Source organism: Phaethon aethereus (assembly GCF_964289735.1).
Source record: "Phaethon aethereus genome assembly, chromosome: 2".
NCBI lineage: Eukaryota > Metazoa > Chordata > Aves > Phaethontiformes > Phaethontidae > Phaethon > Phaethon aethereus.
The window spans coordinates 39,630,264-39,650,479 of record NC_138582.1 but is presented as its reverse complement, the minus strand read 5'-3'; the positions used below and the strand labels follow the sequence as shown (position 1 = coordinate 39,650,479).

The window sequence follows — 20,216 nt, the reverse complement described above, 5'->3', positions numbered from 1 at the left end:
TTGCTCTAAGGACAGATGAATTCAATTCTGGTCTATTCTTCAACACAAAAATGCTTGTTTTTTCGTGCTCACTTTCTGTACTGCACTCTAAGCACTGTACAGCATGATATGGTGCATCTATGAAAAATGATAAATTATTATTCAGCTTTTATGTGCAAAAATTCCAGAACTATGACTGAAGTATATCTCTCCATAAAAAAAAAAAGGGGGAGGGAGAGGGGAGAAGCTATCACCTACTCTTTAGCTGCATAAGCTATGCAAAAAGATGTGCTGTCTGGTGGTAGTTTGAAAAGCATCGGACACTGTGAATCTCAGTTAAATTTATGGTGTTTGGTTTTGAAAATTGGTTGTATTATTACAAGAGGACCTAGAGCTTGTTTGTACTCCTATGAAATCAGGCATGTGAAGAGCATTATGCTCTCTTCCCCTCTCTTTTCTAATTCAAAATACCTTTTGAAATTAAAAATAGACAAATGCAGAAAACTCGCATTGCTACCATTTGAGACCTCTATGTGGTCTCTAGTGACAGCTTTATGATTTATTTAATCATGAAATAGAAAGGAGGTGAGGGAGAAAGGCATTTTGGTCTCAGACTCTATTTGCATGAAAATGATTTTTTTCTCCATGTGTAGTGAGGTGGCTGTTTAGACAGTTTATGTGTCTTTATCTTTCATGGGAGATAACAGGTCACTGCCCTTTTTTCTTTTTGTGTAATAAGCTCCTGAAAGCCAAATAACCAAATTACTTGAAATAACTGTAATAATAATTTATTATAATAATAATATAAATCTGAATGACTGTCATCATATAAGCAGCATATAATTTATTTTCAGGCTGTTTAAATAGAATGCACTGATAGGGATTTCCTTGTTTTTCAGCAGCAAAAAGAGGTCAGTTCCACCTATTAATCCCCCAAATTTACATTATTTAAGGGCTGTTTCACTCTAAGAAATTGTGTTGATGCATCAGGAAATTTCCTCCAGAGTGCAGGAGGGTGCATCAGGAGGGATATGACAACAGGAGGTGCAGCCCACAGGTGTACAGCTTGCTTGGTCTAAGAAGGGACGGCAGGAGATGATTCAGCATGTACAGAATAGGAAACTCCACACTAGAGAGATGCATCCCGCTTCAGGGAGTGCCTAAGTCAGAAACATAGTCACCGCAGGCTGCTTCTGCGTCTGACAGAGGACGAGAGGCATCTCCAGCAAGAGAGGCAGTTCACCAACTGCTGCTGGTTCACACTTGGCACCTCTTCACATCTACCTGCTGAGTGAAAGGTGATATTGCTCTTAATCCAGGTGCCTCTGCTCAGTGTCTAAAGTTGGGGGGCAGGGGGTCTTCTAAAGCAAATCTGAGCCTCTGTGGATGACAACCGGGTACAAATGATTAAAATACAAGGGAGTGGGAATAGTATCAATGAGCTGCTTTGCCATCACAGGGAGTAAAGTATGAGTGGAGAGTGACATAGACATTAACAAGCAGCCCTTTCTAGTGCATGGAAGAAACAGATCTTGGAATCCAAACCAAAAACTTAGAGAGCTTAGAGCGTATGTGGTGAGTTACAGAAGGAGGTGAAGCAAGCCTCCCCTGAGCCTTAAGTTGTCTTCTTGTGTTCAGTCTCAGAAGACAGCCTAAGTGAGCTAAGAAGAAGAATACATATTTTGTACGTTAGACTTCAGAAGCTCATTCACCTGCTCGGCATTTCAGGACTCAGGCATGTGTTTCTGTGCTCTTTATACCTGAAGGATGCTACCAATGGCATATAGGTGCGAAGCTTTAGGCTTATGAGGAACAATGTTTGTGTTTTATAAATGTTTGTGGCATCTAACTGTTGGACTTGTGCACCTGAAGAGGCATATGGCCCCTCAGGCTCTTGGAAATCTGACTTCTGAATATGCATTGAGTCATCTTTAGAAGTAAGATTAGTTTGCAGGAGTGCTGAACATGTGTCACTTCTAACAGTGCAAATGCTCAATACTCCCAGCTAGCAAGCCAGGTATGTAAGCTTCTCTGGCTGCCCAGCTTTAAGAAACCAGACGTGAAAAGCTGGCCCTAAGTTCTGCCCTTCAATTCCCTTGTACAGACCTCTGATAGTAGAGAAAGCCATGCACATCAAGAACAGTAAAACCACTTTCCAGAAATGTGTAGTCCTTAAAAATGTCTTCACAATGCACTCTATCCCTTGGTTTGTAATAGAGGAATGCCCAAAATCAGCAGTGACAGGTATTTTGTAACAAAACTTAACTTGTGTTTTCACTGAAAGAAGGCAGACCCCAAAATACTTTGCATCTGTTCTATTTATTTCAGTCTGGTTAAAATACAGAGGGCAATGGATGCATAAGGAAAAGTTTGTTCAGTTTTTTCCCTCATCAGAATTTTGTAGGCAACATCTCTCATACAATGACACCATATAAATTTGTAAGAGTTTGTGAAAGTCTTGTGTGCTCCTGGGTCTCTGGTTATCCAGCTTATTTCACCTGAGATGAAGTACTGGATCTTGTATTCTGTTCCTCAAATTTCCCGTCAGAGAAATGCCTGTCTATGGCTCCGAAGGACTGAAGCACATACATTTAGTTAGAAAGGAAATGCAAGTCAATCATCCACAAACAGTATTCTGATCTAATTTCCCTTTGCTGCCAATAAGTACAGTTCTTTAATTTCATGAGGATATAAAATATAATCATGACTGAGCTGTTAGGGAGGAGAAATACTAATGGAGTAGCCTATGTTAATCTTATTTCATTAGTTATAAAATTTTCTATTACTTGCTTGCAACCTTATGCCATCTGCCAGAATTACCATAGGGACAGTCCTCTCTGTATTCATGTACTGTAGTTCTCTTTGCCCTGCTGCTGAATACTTCAATTTCAGCTGGTGATCCTTCAAATATTTTTCCATGAGACAGCTTTAAATCACATGTCAGAGAGGTCAGTACATAGCTAAGTTTTAGCTACTTGGTTGTTGTGTCAATATGCAGACAACAGGGACAAAATAAGGTCATTTAAAACCAAAATAAGCCCAAGAGAGATCATGCTGTGCTCATTGCCCATGTACCTCTGCTTTTCCACTGCTCTGTGAAAGGTACAGTCCCACATTTTAGCACAGGACTGCTCTGGAGTGATTGCACAAGCATGGCAGTGGTATGCACATAATAATTTCCTTTCTCTACTCCAACTCAGTCTTGCCAATCTGCTCAGGTAAAAGTCCCCACTTCAAGCCAACTGCTCCAAGAGAGGGAATTGCTTTCTCAAGAGAAGGCAATCTTGCAAGTCTGGATCTTGTGGAAATGACACTGAGCAAGGGTCTCCCTCCCCTCTGGCCTACTCAACACAGCCTTCCCCCAGTTTGCTCCCAGAGCAGGACAAGAAGTTTGTTAGTGTCAGCAGCAGGCACAGCCCAGGCAGCTCGCTTCCAGGAAACCAGCTGCTGCTCCGAAGGCTCCCTGCTCCCTGCAATAACCATGTTTAGTGCTAAAGAAGGATCTGGGAATGCAGAGAGCAAAAGTCAACTTGATATTTATCGTCTATGTCTGGATATACTTGTACTATGTTCAGATAAAAAATCTGCAAATTTTGACTGAATGAAAAACGGGTCATCTACCTTCCGTGAAGTTGAGCCTTTTGCAGCAGACCCATGAATCTGCTAGTATACAAGCCCAAATTAATTTCTGTTTGAAGTTTCTTCCTAAACATCTCTTAAATTTCACTGGGGAAAAAAAATTGTTCAGCCTGTAGCTGAAATACAGGGCAAATGCTAGATGCAAGAACCTCTGTTAATGGTAAAAAAATTCTGCTTTTGCTTCTCTGTAATTTGACTTAGTGAGTTGGGACTCAGTTATAGAGGCCAGATCTGAGGCCACTCAGGCTGATGTTTAGTTGTTGGCAAATTCTGCCTGTAAATTTCCATTTTGCATCTTCACTCTGTGCTTCAGGTGAGACTTTTTTCTCCCTCAGTTTAGCAAATACATGCAGAGAAAATCAGGAAAGTCTTGATTGTTCCTCTTCTAACACCTCTCTCTTCCTTGCTTCTGAGAATTATCAGAGTGATTCAGAAGCAGCAGTGATGAGTCGTGAGGGCAATGCATTAAGACCAGCTTTCAGGCAACAGTTTCTCATAATTAATATGAGTGGCAAATACTCCACCTGAAGTTTTACCTCGAATAGTCTGCTCTCTGATTTGTCTGGTGAGTCACAGATACCACCTGATTTATGTATATTTCACTTTTTTCAGTTCATTACTAGCAAAAGGACCTCCACAATGACAGCATAGGTAAAATTACTTCTCCTGTTCAAATTAATACAAAGCCAGGCTCACCTAGATGTTGTTCTTCTGTGACTAGCGCATTTAAATACTGAAATTTACCTCCACTCGACCTCTTCCTCCAAGCATCGCTTGTTCTGCTCATTGTTAAGGCATTTGGAAAGGAAAATTGAGTGTAAACAAAAATATTTCTTAATCATGGAAGAACCGTTGCTGTTTTACATCAGGTAGATTTATGTCACAACAACACAAGCCATCTGTTTGTAAAATATTTGGTTAGTTGTCACCCTACTGCCTTGAGACAGCTCAGGCTTTCAGTGTAAGCCGTATGCTTATCTATGGAAAGCAGTGCTTGTAATCCTGTAACCATTAGGGATCAATTGTCTGACTGAAAACCCCACTGGCAGGAATTAGTAAACTGGGCCTGAGTCCTTGTGTTTGGATATTGTATCATGATACTTCTAGGCTTTCCTTACTTTTGAGCAGGCGAGGGGCTGGACCACAGCACCCTGCAGGGTTCGGTGTCCACCTACCTGGTGTTTGAAATGGAATTACAGGTGGGGTTGCTGATTGTATAGCCAAAATGAAACAGAAAAAAAGGAGAGGGACATATCAAACAGCATTGATTCAGTCTTAGATCCCTTCTCAGATGATATATATTCCTGACATCTTTACAATAATCTTCAGGTCATTAAGTAAGAGGCCAGTGACCAGTTCAGAAAACCTGTTATCCCAGGCTACCAGCCAATGGAGACAGATAGGTGCCGCAATGTTCAAACCATGCTACAGATGTCCAACATAGATGTCACACCTTTGACTGAGCAGAGAAGGAAGATCTCTCAGTCCTGGAGAATAAGTGATCTCAATTTCTCATTCTTCTCTTGTTCAACATCTGGCACCAGATGTATTTTTTAAAATACATTCATTTTTATATTTATGCACTATTTCATAATTTGATTTTCTATTTTTCTTTAATGGAACTGGCACCCGCCCAGATGCAGGTCAGTTCCAAACTTGTCTCTGGTGACAGTTGCCTATGATCTGTGCTCTATACTCCATAATGACCCAGTCAATAACTGTGATTGAATCTGGGGCTTTAAGAGCAGTATTTATCACAGCTTCCTTGGACTTCGCCTGGGAACAGTGCGAGATGGGCGGAAGGAAGCTTGATTTAATATCCTGCTCATCAGTCAGCCAAGTGCTGTGCAAGCAAGCCAGTATCGTTATGGGTGAGCAGATAGTACAATGTGAGATGTGATATGACAGACGTCTGTCCAGGAAGTCACAGTGCTGCTCACAGAGCAATGTATTATTAGAGTTATTTCTTGACTACCAGCTTCAGTTGCTGTGGTCATAGTAAGGAGAAGATTCAGGCAAACGAAGACATAGAAAAATGAGCACACTAAGGAAAATGAGCAGCAGCAACAGGTGATGAGAGAAAAATTGTTTAACAGTGGCCAAGAGTTTCTTTTCCTCTTACATGGTGGCTTTAAAGAATGGCAACCTGTTGCTTTAGCTGACATTACAGCTTTCCTTCCTGCATCTGCAGGAGTGTGGTTTTGTCTTGCAAAGGTGGTGTGTTGTGTCCACAGCTCACATATACCACCCCCCACATATTTACAACAGCCCAACTAAGTCAGCTGTTCAAATGCGAGCACTGCTCCAACCTCCAAAGCATGGTATGTGTCTACACACCTCACAGCTATGCTGGCTCCGTTATCTGATCCTGTGAATGGAGCTCCGGGGTGAGTCACGGTCTGAACTGGCACTCTGTCTCATGCATTGGATTTACAAAAATACCGTTTGCAGAGGAAGAAAAAGCTTTAATTCACAACACTCTGTATTACTCAAAGGAAAGACTACATGACAGAGACAAAAATGACGTTAAACCATTACTAGGTTTGCTACTTCTCTCTGAAAGCTAATGGCGACATTTCTCTGACATGGACTAAATGGGTTACTGCCACAGAGAAGTTCTTGGAAGGTCTTTACTTCATATTTAACTTGGTGATCTGAAGTTGTATCTACTTGTCTGATGAAGCAGAAGGAGGAGGAGGAGGGGAGAACCGGTAGCCGTGAGTAGCTTTCTGGTACTGGTGTCCAGTGCATACCATTTACTCCTACAGCCTCTCAAGATGATCCTTCCTTTGCTAGACAGTTCTCCAGCTGGGCTGGAAAGGAGCAGAGATGATAGATGGCTGATTGATCAGGAGGTCGTCAAAAACTTCTGTATAAGAGGAACAAGGAACTATGTGTGGGTAGATCCAGGAAAGATTGTTCAGATCATGCAGCCTTAATATTCATGTGTTTGTAGGACTCTCCTCCTGCGTTTCCTTCATTTTCCTGGACAGTGGTGGGACTAGGTTTTATGAAGATCCATAGTTACTCTCAGCAAAAAGTAATGCCAGTGAGGAGCAGCAATGGGTGAAATATTAAACAAGTATCTTATTGCTGCCTTTTTTGTTTGAGCCATGAAAAAGACATAGGTGACATAAATAAGGGGATTATATTTCCTTTGTCCCCAGCAACAGATAGAAGAAAGCCACTCTCTCACACTGTTCTCTAATACTGCTTCTACTGGTTCAAGTGTCTGGACCTCCATATCCCATGGGAGATGTGCAGATCCTATACCAAAATAAGCTAGCCAGGCTGTTTTCCTCTAAACTGTATTTGACCTCTTTAAGGTCATTATGTAAGACATTGCATTAGAAATTAACCACATAATGTTAATTGTAATATAATGAAAATCTATTGAAAAAAGGCATTTCCTCCCAATGGACTTCTAAAATTCATTACTGACCACTATTAAGAGAGTGACATATCTAGTAATGTGACTGATCGAGCTTGTCTGTGCTTATTATTTTGTCTGCCACTATATGTTTTTTCTGTGGCAGGTAATTGTAGCAATTATTTCAGAGAATATTCTGTTGGTTCCCGCTAATAAAAAGAAAAGATCCATACAAAATAAGCAGCCTCTTAGCTTGAAACAATATTGTTGTGATATATGTGACAGCTGCCAGGTGTTATGCTGAAGGAGCTAGACTGCATAAAAATATGAAAACAAAATGCTTGAACTAAAGTTTAAACTGTTTAAAAATAACCTGTTGTGCTCCCTTTGTTTCAGCTGCCTGGAAGTGTTGAGTGCCACAAGTGTAACACTTGACATTTGAGGTAGACAAACATAGCCTACAGATTCTGTGATGGCTTTGTGACCAGCTAGCATTTTTTAATCATGCCTGTTTTTGTCAACACTGGGGGTTGTTTCTAAACAAGCCAGCTAAAATAGGAGAATTAACTTTAATTTCTCACTCATTTTCTGAGGCTACAGAAACTGTAGAAGCAAGAAGCTTGTATTTTCACTGCTTCTCTCTCCAAGACCCACATTTTCGAACAAATTCATACTCTTGCTCTCCTGCTGGATCAAGAAGAGGCAGCAAAGGCATTGGGTAGTTCACATGCCTCTAAGGGTGTAGATCCATTTTTTTCTCTGGCAGCAAGGGTGATTTAGGAGCTTCTTGCCAAATGGCCCTGCTTCTTATTCCTGCCCAGATGCCACCACTCACATGGCATTTGTGTTGAGGCAGCTGTTTGTTGGGCTGTGTTGGAATCAAATCATTCAAATGGTCCAGGTTTAAAAATATCTTCCCTCACCCTAAAAAACAACAAAAAAAATTTATGTCATTCCAGTGACATTCCAATTCTTAGCACAGCCCTGCAAACAGCTGCAGCAATGCAAATGGACAGTGAACCATGGATGCAAAGTGGGAAGAGGTGGATGGGGAGCGAAGGGGTTGGATCTGCTTTGGTTAACATTGTTGCTCCAGAAAACATTAGTATAGGTGCACAAGAGGATGATTTCTAATCAACCAGTGCAGCCATGTGCATAGTTGTAAGAAATAACCCTCTTTCCTAGAGCATACTGATTTCTAATAAACCACATGCATTCTTCTGTCACTTATTTCACTGTAGATCTAGACCTTTCTCATGAATTCAGTCAAAACCGAGATCGTGATTCCACAAATACAGTTTTGGAGAATTCAGCACTAGGTCAGAGCTAACATACTCGGGTGACACGAAGTGTTCAGCTACTACAAATTCACCAGGTAGAACCATATTTGTTCAAAAAATGAGAGGAGGTCAGTTTTTGCTTTGCCAACAAGGGCATAATCTGTTCTCATACGGCCAGCATAAAACCAGCAACCGTTTTTGTTTTCTGATTAATTACAAAAAATTGTGATCAATTAGTCATGCTCAGTCTGGACAAAGTGTACTGGTGGTGATCTACAGCCCTGGAGGAAACAACCATTTCAGCCCTCATTCCTCTTATTTCCCACATCTCCTTGCAAGCTGTTGTGATAAAACCTCTGAGGAGGCCATTATAACAATGGTTTCTCCAGATCCTACATTACCAGAAAGCATCAAAAATAAGCAAAAAAATGCCAGAACAAAAATCAGACTGAAGAAGACTATGAATACCCTTCACCTGTCCTCCCCACTTCCTAAATTTAGGAGTTATTGATCTTGTAAAAAGTACTAGTGCAGGTCCAAGTTTGCAATTCTTATCAAGCAGTTTTCTGACACCGTGAAGTATTTGACTAGAATCTTTCTTGTGTAATTACTTAAAAGCCAGATCTAGTCTAACCCACCCACGAAGTGTGTCTCTACATTCAGAGAGAAACAAGTACCTCCAGGGGGCAATCCACCCTATAGACACTTATTTTAGGGTGGGGCAAATCACTCTCTGATGGTGCCTTTCTCCAATCGCTCCCATTAGAGGGGATGAATGCAGTTTGCCTGAGTGGATATCTCATTTCTGGATGACTGAAGTTTGGTAGCATGGATTCCAATCTTTGTACCTAAAGGCTGTGGAGATTAGTGGTGGTAAAGCAGGAAACTGTGTGTAGACTTCATCGTGTTTCAAATATCTAGAAGGCCTAGACTGCCTATTTTTCCCCAGCATCAACAGGACAACTGCTGGGCCCTAATAAATGAAAACATTATGACAAAGCTATCCCACTCATCCCTTTCCTCCCCTCCACACCCTTCAAGAACCTTATACAGATTTAAGTAGTGCTCTGCTTAAGGAAGCAAATGCTGAAAGATGCTGAATACCTGCAACTTTGATACGACTCATCAGGTTAAAACTCTAAGATCCTTATACTGTTTATTCATGCAAATTCTGGTGTGGCAGATGCTGAGGAGTGCTGAATGGCTGCTCAGTGGGAGTTGTGGTTGCTCAGCACCTCCAAAGAATTGGCACATAAACTTCAGCCTGGACTTTGCTTACGGGAAAAACAAATTCAACCATCAGTCATGCAAGGTGTGCTTCCCTCCCCACTTCATGAGCTGGCCTGGTGAAAATTCCTGGTGCTTACTGAAAGCATCATCTGATGTCACTCGACACCACAGGGGAAAATATAAATCAAAGTGTAAGTATTCAGCACTCTCTCAGCATTGGCCTGATGTGATTAGTGTAATCTGAGGTAAACACTTTAGTTATTCCTTATTACTGTTAGGGACCCAAATCAAGGCTTGGGAACTTGTTATTCTAGGTAATGTGAAAAACAAGCCCTACCCATGAGATCTCCAAGACTAAGATAAAGCTGGGGTAGAAGCTTAACAACAGTTACCTAATAGCAATGGATAGACACAATGAAGTGTTGAATCTGAACCGTCTGAAAGGCATGTGGCAAAGGCTGTGCCGTGCTCAGCAGAAAGCTTTCCTCTGGCAGTGAAGTAGGGCTGTGGTAACACAGACAGCGAGGTGATCTGGGATGAGATTGCAAGGGCCTACGGAGGGGTCGGATGCCCAAATCCTCTTGACACTGAAGAGACCTGCTTCTGCTTTCTACCTTTTGGAATCGCCTCCTGGTTCAAAAAAGTTGTTTTCTGTAAAAGTCTACAGCTGGAATCTTTGTCTCAACGCAGTCCCAGCACACTGTATAACTCTGAGTTGTGGGGGCTGCTACTGGAAGGGGGGAAGGGACTTAATAATATGGACAGAGTTGCTCCTGGCATCTTTCGATGGTCTCTTGCCTCAGAAGAGGGTAGCATACCTCAGTCACTGTATGACTCAAGAGCACAAATACGGAAGTGACACGGGTGTGAAAATGCAAGTCTAAAAGCCGAGGAATGGCCCTACTGTCATTTCTGTGCTGGGTGTGATGGCAAATGATGGCTCTTGGAAAGGCCCATCGAGGTATTGCAGACTGGCAGCCTGCTGAGTCCAGCAGGGTACAGGGAGTAAATGCTTCATCCAGCCAAACCCAGTGGGAATATGCTGGAGCTCTGACATTGTTTTGCTGACACAGGAGGATGTCATCACAGCAGAATATGAAGGAGTTAACACATGATGAAATACATTTTTGGCAGTGATGCAGACAAAGATTGTTTTGTTTGAAATGCAGTACCAGCAGTGTTGGTTAACAAGGTAATGCAGTCACTTGGCCAGTCTGGGTTATTAGATTGTGCTTTTTTTCTTCTAACATGTTAGTTCCAAATCCTATGAAACAAGCTACTTAACTTTAAGCCCATAAATAGTTTTTTGCTTCAAAGTTAACCTTAGTTTAATGTATATTTCTGGATAGTGGCTGGCTGGAACAGCAAGTGGAAGTCCTAAAGGAAGCCTGTCTTGCACAGGAAGATAAATAACAAGATGACAGTGTGGTTTTAAGTAAAAAAGAATAAAAATGCAGGAAATTATTTTTTAATCCTCTTGCCAGTCTTATTCCTTTGCAGAGTGAGGAGAAGCGAGGAGGGCTGTCCCATGCCTGCTTAGACACACTGCTGAGGGCTCAGTGCACAAAATTGCACAACGAATTTCAAAATTACTTTTAACTAGTCCAGGTACTCTGGCTGTCCTTCCAAAAATAAAAGGCAAAATTTTCAACATCATAGAGGACTAATAAACCACCTACGCTCCTGCATCTCCCTTACGACTCAGAAAGTCTAGCCATGCATTTACTGCTGATACCTGACTTTTGTAATCAGGTTGAAAGGTTCGTATTCAGCACTTTCCAGGGCTCAGAGGCAGATCTTCTATAATCAGGACTCAATTAGCTACCTAGCTTTTCAGCTGAAGATCTGGCCCCGTGGGCCAATTCTTTACAATACTTTTGCCTAAGCCCAGGAGACAGCCCTTCTCACCAACAGTGCTGAAAATGGACTTTTGTATTCTAGTAGGAAGCTGTTTCTCCCAGATTTTTCACTATGCTTGTACTCTCGTTAAAGTACATGATAAAATTAGCAAGCAAAAGCTATATTCTTCTCCAAGATCCTTGCCCATAAAAATCCTTTCCGAGCCCTGTATTTTGCAGTGAATAGCAGTTGAGTGCCTTGGTTTGAAAATATGAATTTAAGTCAAAGATTAGTCCATATTTCAAATCAGATTCTCAGATAGTATTTCATTGGAATAAATAAGGCTATTTCAGTCTAGAGCAACTGAGGATCTGGGTCTAAAAAAGGACCTATGAACTCTAATTAGATATAAATAGAGAAATAGGGAGCTACTTTTTTCATACCTCCATGCTGTTTTGTCTGTTGGTGTCACGACACTCAAATAGGTAGTAACTGGAATGAAGCCCAGTAGCAAATTTATACTTAACATACCATTAGTTCTTACTAATTCCTGTGGTACACTTTAACATTAAGCACTTATAAAAATGCTTAGGAAAATCATCCATCCCATGCTTCAGTTCCTCACAAGCATCCCTGCTTCATTGTTTGTTCCTGGATATGTCTGTTAGCATCACTGCTTTGGTAACTTTCCATTTTAGGACAGTATTATAAACGATTGAGAGGTGTTAAAATTCAGAGGACACTGCTCTATCATTTTCCTTCTATCAAGTAGTACCTTGACATCAAATAGTTCTCCTGAAATCACACTGAAGTTCCCAAAGTAAGGTGAAAACCTGCACAGAGAAAGCTGGCAATGTTGGCTATTTTACTTTTAAGAATGTACAGTATTGTATGTGCATATCTAGGAATATAGAGGTGAAAAAAAATCCTGTATAATGCATGCTAAACTGTGATTTTAATGATGGAGGTGTAAGGCATCCCTTAGCTACCAAATACACCTATTTTTGTCTATTTTATCTTTGTTAGGTTTCCTGATACTATCACAAAGCTGGTCTTCATTCTCTGCCAAAGGGATCTGAAAATGCTAGAACTAGTAAAAGTATTTCTGTATGTCATAGAATTGTAGAATACTTTGGGTTGGAAGGGACCTTTAAAGGTCATCTAGTCCAAACCCCTTGCAGTGAGCAGGGACATCTTCAACTAGATCAGGTTGCTCAGAGCCCCATCCAACCTGACCTTGAATGTTTCCAGGGATGGGGCATCTACCACGTCTCAGGGCAACCAGTTACAGTGTTTCACCACCCTCATGGTGAAAAACTTCTTCCTTAGATTTAGTCTGAATCTCCTCTATTTTAGTTTAAAACCATCACCCCTTGTCCTAGTGCAACAGGCCCTGCTAAAAAGTCTGTCCCAATCTTTCTTATAGGCCCCCTTTAAGTACTGGGAGGCTGCAAGAAGGTGTCCCCAGAGCCTTTTCTTCTCCAGGCTGAACAACTCCAACTCTCTCAGCCTGTCCTCATCGGAGAGGTGCTCCATGATCCCTCTGATCATGTTTGTGGCCCTCCTCTGGACCCACTCCAACAGGTCCATGTCTTTCCTATAATATATCCTATATCATACTGGCCTGTTAAATATTCAGCTAGTTTCTAAAAAAAAAAACCATTCATGTGGTTAGCAGCCACAGCATATCATGCTCAAATTCCCTTTTTTACTGTAAGCATAGGATACCTGTGAAAACAAAGCAGAATTTGGCCTGCAAAATAAGCAGAAGCTTATATCTCTGTATTATTTATTTCCTGTTCTTGGGCAGACTGAAATTGAAATGAAATAAGTATTAAAGTCTTTAACGGAAAAAAAAAAAAACAAAACAAAACACATCCAAGGCAGATTTCATGACAGCAGAACAAGTATCATTTTGAGTGGCAATGCAGCGACAATACCTTTTGGCTTCGATCCACATCAATCTGGAGGCCCAGCTACACAAGCCAAGCTGGCTCAGGATCACTTCTAAACAGGCAGTTATCACCTTCAGTGCAATAACATTCCAGAGGTCCAAATCAGGAGTAAGCCCTTTGCACAGGTGCAACATGCTCACCAGGCATAATCCTTCCTCTGCCGTAGCAAAAGTCCCTCCGAATTCTGGCTGGCCTCCCCAAATTTTCATGCTCCCTGCCTTTTCCCCTCTTTCCCACTTCATTCTGTTTTTCTGTGTGCTGTGAAATCTAAAGGATTTTAATGCAATTCATCTTTTCCTCTTCCATTTGTCAACATTTCCTTCTTTTACAGATTGGTTCTGAACCATCCCCTCAAGGACAAGTGGAGGAAACTCCTGTGAGCAATGAGAGGGGTGACGAGCCGGCTCGTCATGTCTTCTCCTTCTCCTGGTTGAACTCCCTCAATGAATGATGACTCATTCGGCTGGCTTCTGGTGTGCTTCTCCTCAGCAGGACCGTGAGCGCAGGCAGCCTGGCTGCAGTCAATGAAGAAACTGGCCTGGAAAGGGACATCCGAGCAGGTTTTGTTCCCAGGAACTCAGCTGACCTCCACATCATACCTGGCCCTTGAGATGACAATCCTGAGAGGGATGGGAGCATGGGGACGCATTGCTATACTGTGTTGTAGTCAGAGTGTTTTCCAGTAATTTCTTGTTTCCAAGGGGAAAATGTCATCACTACAGCTGTAGGCTGAGCACTGTCAGTGTTTTGTTATTCACTTTTTGGCACGTCCTGTGTAGGTGTAAATGCTTCACCAATGTTGTTAGCTAAAATGCTGGTATGATACTAGTAGAATCCTTTGCCAACACAGCGTTTCTCGTCAGTACCCTCCTGCCTCTCCGCATGTCGGTGCTGGCAGCTTCAGTGGAACTATCGCGTCCTTGGCACCCCTGAGTCAGGGCTGCATCTAAGCACCTCCCTGCCGTCACTTGTGGTCCTCACGGTACCAGTGCCTCCCCGGCTGTGGAGGCCGAACACGGGAAGGGAGAGGGAAGCTGCCTTTTCTTTCTTTGCACTTGCTCTTCCTGCTAAGCCACAACAGATGATACTCACATAAACAGCTTATTTGTAGGGAAGGAGCCCAGCGAGAGGGATGAGGAAGGTTCGCATGCCGAAAGCACTGGCCACACACCACGCATGGATGCAGGACACAGCTCTGAGCCTGTGGGGCAGACATTAGCATGCTGCCCATGTCTGTCCAGCCATTACCTGTGTCTACATCTTCTCAGTCACCCCTGCGTGTAGGAAAAGGGATGTGTTCTTGCGTGAAACCAGAATGCGGTGAGGTGGTGACAGGTATGATTTGACAGCCCCGTGGTGCGCTGTAGAAAAGGCAAATGCCGAATGATCCGCCTGGCCTGCACAGCAGGTGTTGAGCCGTCTAATGAAACCAAATTTGTGTTTTAAAAGAAACTCTGCAAGATGTACCGAAGGTGACACTCTGCAAGTTTTGTCACTGGGGAGAGGGTGCCAGCACTCAGTAGTGTTTAAGAGAGATTGGCAGGCTGCCGGGAGTGCTCACTGCCATGGGGGACCAGGTGTCAAGCTCTGCGCTACGGTCAAGTGTGGATCTCTCCAGGAGTCCCAAGTCAAGCTCTAAACACAGGGGTTTGGCAAGGACTGTGCCGGAGCACAGGGTGAGAGTGGCGAGTGGCAGGCTGTGGGGGGCCGGCCCCACTCCTGGCCATCCCTTGCTAGAGGGCTGAGTCACATCGACCCTCGTTTGTGTTTCCCCTGTAAAAGGCTCCTGCCAGAGAAGTTTCAGAGGGCTGCGTGGCTGAGGTCTGCACAAAGCCTTGAGGCTGGCACAGCCCGGAGCAAGGGCCTCTCCTGGAGCAGCTTTCTCCCCGGGACTTGCTTTGGGGTGCAGGATTTCCTGTTTTCTCCCTGTTGTCCAGGTGGCTTTTCCTCCATTCCTCACGGGAAGTTTCCCCACACGCACCGTCACCTTCCCACCGCCCTCCGTGCACCGCCGGCGTAACGAAGCAGGGAGGAACTTGCCCTTTTGGGCCACTGACCGGTCCCCGGAGCCGCCCGTGGCGAAGTGGGTGGCATGGGGCAGCCCCTGCCCGGCGCCCGGGGCCAGCGGCACGTCGGGGCGCGCCTCCGGGAGAGCCGGCAGGGGCGGGGAGGGGAAAAACATCCCCGGGGGGAATTAGGGGTCCCTGCGGCTCTGGGTGTCGGCGGCCGTGGGTGCCCGCCCCGGTAAGCGCTGAGGGAGGCGGAGCAGCCCTCAGGCGTCTAGGCAAGAAAGTCTATCAAGCCATCGTTACTTTGCAGCTTTTATTAAAAATATAAATATTAAACATTCTCTTACACAACAAAATCGACCGAGCGCTGAAAAGATGTTTTATTGTGAAAATGTTTACAGGAAAAAAAGTGGATTTAAAGTAGCTTACAGAGATTCCCCCTCCCACCTCCCTGCCCCCAGCTGAAAAGTTATGTCTTCTCGGCACCATTTCTTCCAACGCTCACACATCCCTAAGTAGCGATGGCACTAGAATAACTGGGAAATGGAGAAATAAATAAAGGTAGGGGAGGTTTACGAACGACACTCGTGTTTCTGCACTTGGTACACGGTTGTGCATGCGAGTCAAGGGACAGAGGCTGTTCAGAGTACACCCTTCTAGGTTTAAAGCTATATAAAAATAAAGAGATGACATCAGAGCAGCACTATGGTACATCGGACGGTGTAATTATTCTTGTGCTAACTGCGGAATCTCTTTGGCAAGGCGGGGAGGGGCCCTTTCATTTCCCGATGATTTCCATCAGTTTCCTGTTGCTGTGAGCTTGCTGCGCTAACTGCTCGGCTCGGGCCATCTCCAACACTTCTCGCAGGAGGTGGAAAGTCAGATCCAGAGAAATAGGGGGCTCCTCGGATCGCTTCTCCCTCTCCACGGCCTCCCCTTCGGCTTCGCCCTCCCCAGGGCTCCCCAGCGAGCGCTCGGGCAGCCGCTGCGGCTCCTGCACCGCCGCCCGGAAAAAGTTGCTGGCGGAGGCTGCGGGCTGTAGGTGGCTGGTGCTGCTGGAAGAGGGGGAGAAAGAACCAAGGGGTCTCTTGTGGAGGTTGCCCAGGCGCAGGAAATACTCTTCTCCCATGCGGAGCAGGACGGGCAGAGTTTGCTGCTGCTGCTGCTGCTGGAAGAAATCCGGCTGCTGCAGAGCCCCGTGGGTGGCTGCGGGGCCCCTGCTGAGAGCTCGGCACTCCTGGCAGGGCAGGAGGGCGACCAGCAAGATTCCCGTGGAGACCAGCAGCGGGATCTTCATGGTCGGGGCCCAAACCTGCGGGGGCAGACGGGGGGGTTACACAGCCGAACCGCGGCGGCGGGGAGGGCAGCGTGGGCCGGGGCCGGGAGGGGGGGCGCCCCCGCCGCCGCTGTCCCGGTGCTGAAACGCGCCGCTCCGCGCCCCTCCGCGCCCCGCACGCCCCGGCCAGGTCGGCCCCCGCCGTCGAGGCGTCCGCCCCCCGCGGAACAGCCCCGCGGGGCGGCTCCGGGCTGCGCCGGCAGCGGCTTCCCGGGCACGGGGCTGGACTGAGCTCCTGAGGACAGAGTCCACGCGTAAGCGCAGACCCGCGCCTCTTCTTCACCCACCTAGGGGTGGGTGGGTGCGTGGGGTGCCTGCGGTGGGGCGGCTGTCCCCAAGAGCTGCGGGGTGCGAGCGCCCGGCTCCCGCGGAGCTCCCCCGCCGCCCGCGGGACGCCGCGTTCAGCCCCACGCAGGGCAGCGCGGCCAACGCACCTACCTGGGGCGGCGGCGGCGGCGGGGCAGGTGGCGGGGCTCGGCGGTGCCCGGCGTCCCTTCCTCTCGCTCTCCCTCGGAGCCGGCTCCTGGCGAACTTGGGATCAGATTTGGTCCTAATCAGAGCCCGGGCGTGGGATTTTTATAGCTTAGACCCTCTCCTGGAATCACGCAGAACTTGCCTAATAAGCTGACGCTCTCCTGACAGCCCGATTGCGTGCCCCGATCCACTGCTGAATAAATCATGGGGGCCCGTCGGAGAGGCGATGGGCCGAGTTTCGCTATCGCAACCCCAAATCTCACGTCCAATTATATCAACAGATATTTATCGCCTCTGTGGTGACGTCAGCCGGGCCGGGGGCCGGGGTGGCCCCCCCTCCCCCCCCCATTGACAAAAATACTTGAATGAGATTTCCTAGCGGGCGCGTACTATGAGAGGTCACTCCGGGGAAACTTTCCACTCGCGGGCCGGCCCGCGGGGAGGCACCCGACCCGCCCGACACCAGGGCCGCCATCCCGGGCTGCTTCCTTACCCCATCCCCGGTGCTCCCGGTCCCCCCCGCCGCCGCCTCCCGGCCCGCCCGCAGAGGGCGGCTGCCGCCAGCCGGCGCGGGAGGCTCCGCGGGGCGCGGGGTTTGCCCGGACCCCGCCTTTTCTCCGCGCCCGGGGCCAGCGCTTCTCCCTGCAAAGCGGACAGGAGCGCAGCCCAGCCCCGCGGGGCAGGGGCAGGGCCGGGACCAGGAGGGACCGGCGGCACCGCTGACACCGCCCGCAGAGGCTGCCCGGGGTCCCGCCGCCGCCGCCGGGAGAGGGGGCGGACAGCCCTCGGCGAGCCCCCGGGGGCGGTGGGGAGGGCCGGCGGGGCCGCCCCGGGAGCACCCGCCGGGGCGGGGAGCGCAGCCCGGCGCCGCCCGCCCCGCTGCCCCGGCCCTGCCTGCACTCTGCCGGCTCCGGCTCCCCCGTTCCGGCCGTTGCTTCACCCTGTTGTCTTCCCACGTCTTGCGTGGAAGTAGCAACAGCTCCTTTTTCTTTTCCTTTTCCTTCCCCCCCCCCCCCGCCCCAGCTCCACGGACTGCTGTTCCCCACCCCTTCGCCCCCACGGCCACGTGTTTCTCTGTTTGCCCTCCTCAGGCAAGGCCCTACCCCCTAGAGTGTCCTAATCCCATGTTGAGCTAGCTCGCTTTGAAGCCCTCTCCCGTCTCCATCACGTCTGCAGGCTCCAGACCATATTCCATCAATGTCTCCAGCTGGGTTGCTCAGCCTCAGATCTCCACTTCCAGGAGGTAGCATTGCCTATAGAAATAACTTCTGCCCAACACCCATTCCAGGCATAATGTGCGTTCTTTAGTTTTTGCATCGCATCAGCTTTGCCACTGCATCTCGGTCCTGCTTCTCCACTGCCTGGGTTGCAATATTAATCATCTCCTTGCCTTTAAGTTGGAAAATTGTACTGAAAACCTACTGGTTTTATACTGCCTAGACTGTAAACGCTTGGGGTCATGCACTTGCATGTCTCTCATCACAGCGAGGAGTTGCAACAGACCACAAAAAGTGGTCGCATGCTACCGATGATAAATCAGTGATGAATCTGAAATCCATTTCCTTAATAAAATAACCAAGTTCAAAAAACATGATATACAAGGTTGGCCACAGCCCAATTCTGAGCATCTCCTTAGGGATGCTATACACTTTAATTTTTGTTATACCTACCTTCAGCCTCGGACGCTGTTTGTGAAGTGCCAAAGAATCAGAGCTTGTGCATCATAACGAAACAAGTGGAAAAACAAGTAGTAATACCAGAGATTTATCTCTGCGTTACCTCTGTTAGCTCAGGCATTCATGAACTGAAATGCGTATTACAATGAAAACAGAATGGATTATATTGTGTAGATAGTCGCAGCAGAAGCTATTTGTATGCTTTTAAAGCATGACAGCACGGCTTTCTTTGAGAACAACACGAGTTTCAAAGTTCAGTCAGTTGATGGAAAATGCAAGAGGCACTTTATTAAACTCAAACTCTCCAGATGTGCTCCAGGGTGGTTTTTATCACAGTGTCTCCATTTTTAGGTTTAATATACCTTTTAAAGACATGAACCCTCTTAAAATAATGTGAACATAAATGTAAAGAAGGAAGAATTTTGATCCAAATATTTTTTTTTTAGTGTCATGGGTAGGATCTGAATAAGACATAGAGCTGCATCTCTCCAAAAGATCGATGCCAGTGAGAATTAGCTCAGATTATTTTATGTTTTTCATCATTGACAATATTATTTATGTCCCTTTAGGTAGACAGTTCCATCCCTTGAAGAATTATTGGGATAGCAAATAGAGCATAGCAGTGGGCTAGGAGAGCCCACAAGAGCTGTACAACCTGCCAGGTTCTTCTCCCCTTTTTCCTGACCCCTGGCCCTGAGCAGGGTCTGCAGTGCCTCATACATGCTTGTTTCTAATCCATCATATTACCCTGCTTTCCCCACAGATCCTGTGTGATTTGTGAGAGGGCTTGCAACAATTTAAATGCAGGGAAGACTGCGAGACATTTGGATGTCTTGATAACGAGGAATATAAAATATCACAGATACACAAACCAAAAAGTACTTTCCTCAGCACTTCAAATGCAGAACTGTCTGCCTAGTAACACAGAAGTCCTTTCTCCAAAGAGTCACTAGTTTCTGGGTGACATCTCAGCTGTTACTCCTGAAGGAGACTGCAACAGAAGAAATCCTGGATTCTCACCAGAGAGGTGAAAGAGAGACGAGGCAGATATCAGGTATATCTGGATTAGAGCTCTAAGTTTAGTGATATACTTTGAGATTAGCATACACTTCATAGGAAAAGTATTCCTATTTGACTCATTCTGCAAACATCAGGGGCAAACAGAGTTTTTGCAGTGAATCACAAAATAACATTGTCTTGAAATAAAAAGCACTAGCGAGGCCCATCTCCCATCTGCTGATTTGGGTTGGGTGCACCTGCCCTTTTAGCCTTAGTGATCTCAAACTCAGGCACCTACTGACAGGCAATTATAGCTACTCTGAGGTAGCTAATGGAAAGCAAAACATGCCCGGAGCATGATACCTCCCATGGCAAAATAGTACCTTCAGGCTTCTGGAGAAGCTCACCTCGTTCCCTTGTCTATAAAGGG

The 20,216-nt window shown here is 46.1% G+C and overlaps 2 protein-coding genes across 2 annotated transcripts in view; one reads left to right on the top strand and one right to left on the bottom strand.

Annotated features, from left to right (window-relative positions):
* The window catches only part of TRIM55 (tripartite motif containing 55), a gene marked incomplete at its 3' end in the record, with an annotated part of 38,863 nt that extends 25,120 nt beyond the window's left edge, over positions 1-13,743 (top strand). The window contains exon 10 of the mRNA XM_081996944.1: positions 13,624-13,743. Within this exon, the coding sequence (XP_081853070.1) occupies positions 13,624-13,743 (120 nt within the window). The remainder of the gene's footprint in view (positions 1-13,623) is intronic.
* A 2,336-nt stretch (positions 13,744-16,079) lies between these two features.
* CRH (corticotropin releasing hormone) lies at positions 16,080-16,598 on the bottom strand (the record flags this gene model as incomplete). Its single annotated transcript, XM_081996925.1, has 1 exon — positions 16,080-16,598. The coding sequence occupies one exon, from the start codon at positions 16,596-16,598 to the stop codon at positions 16,080-16,082; it is 519 nt and encodes a 172-aa protein (XP_081853051.1).
* Positions 16,599-20,216: the final 3,618 nt, after the last annotated feature.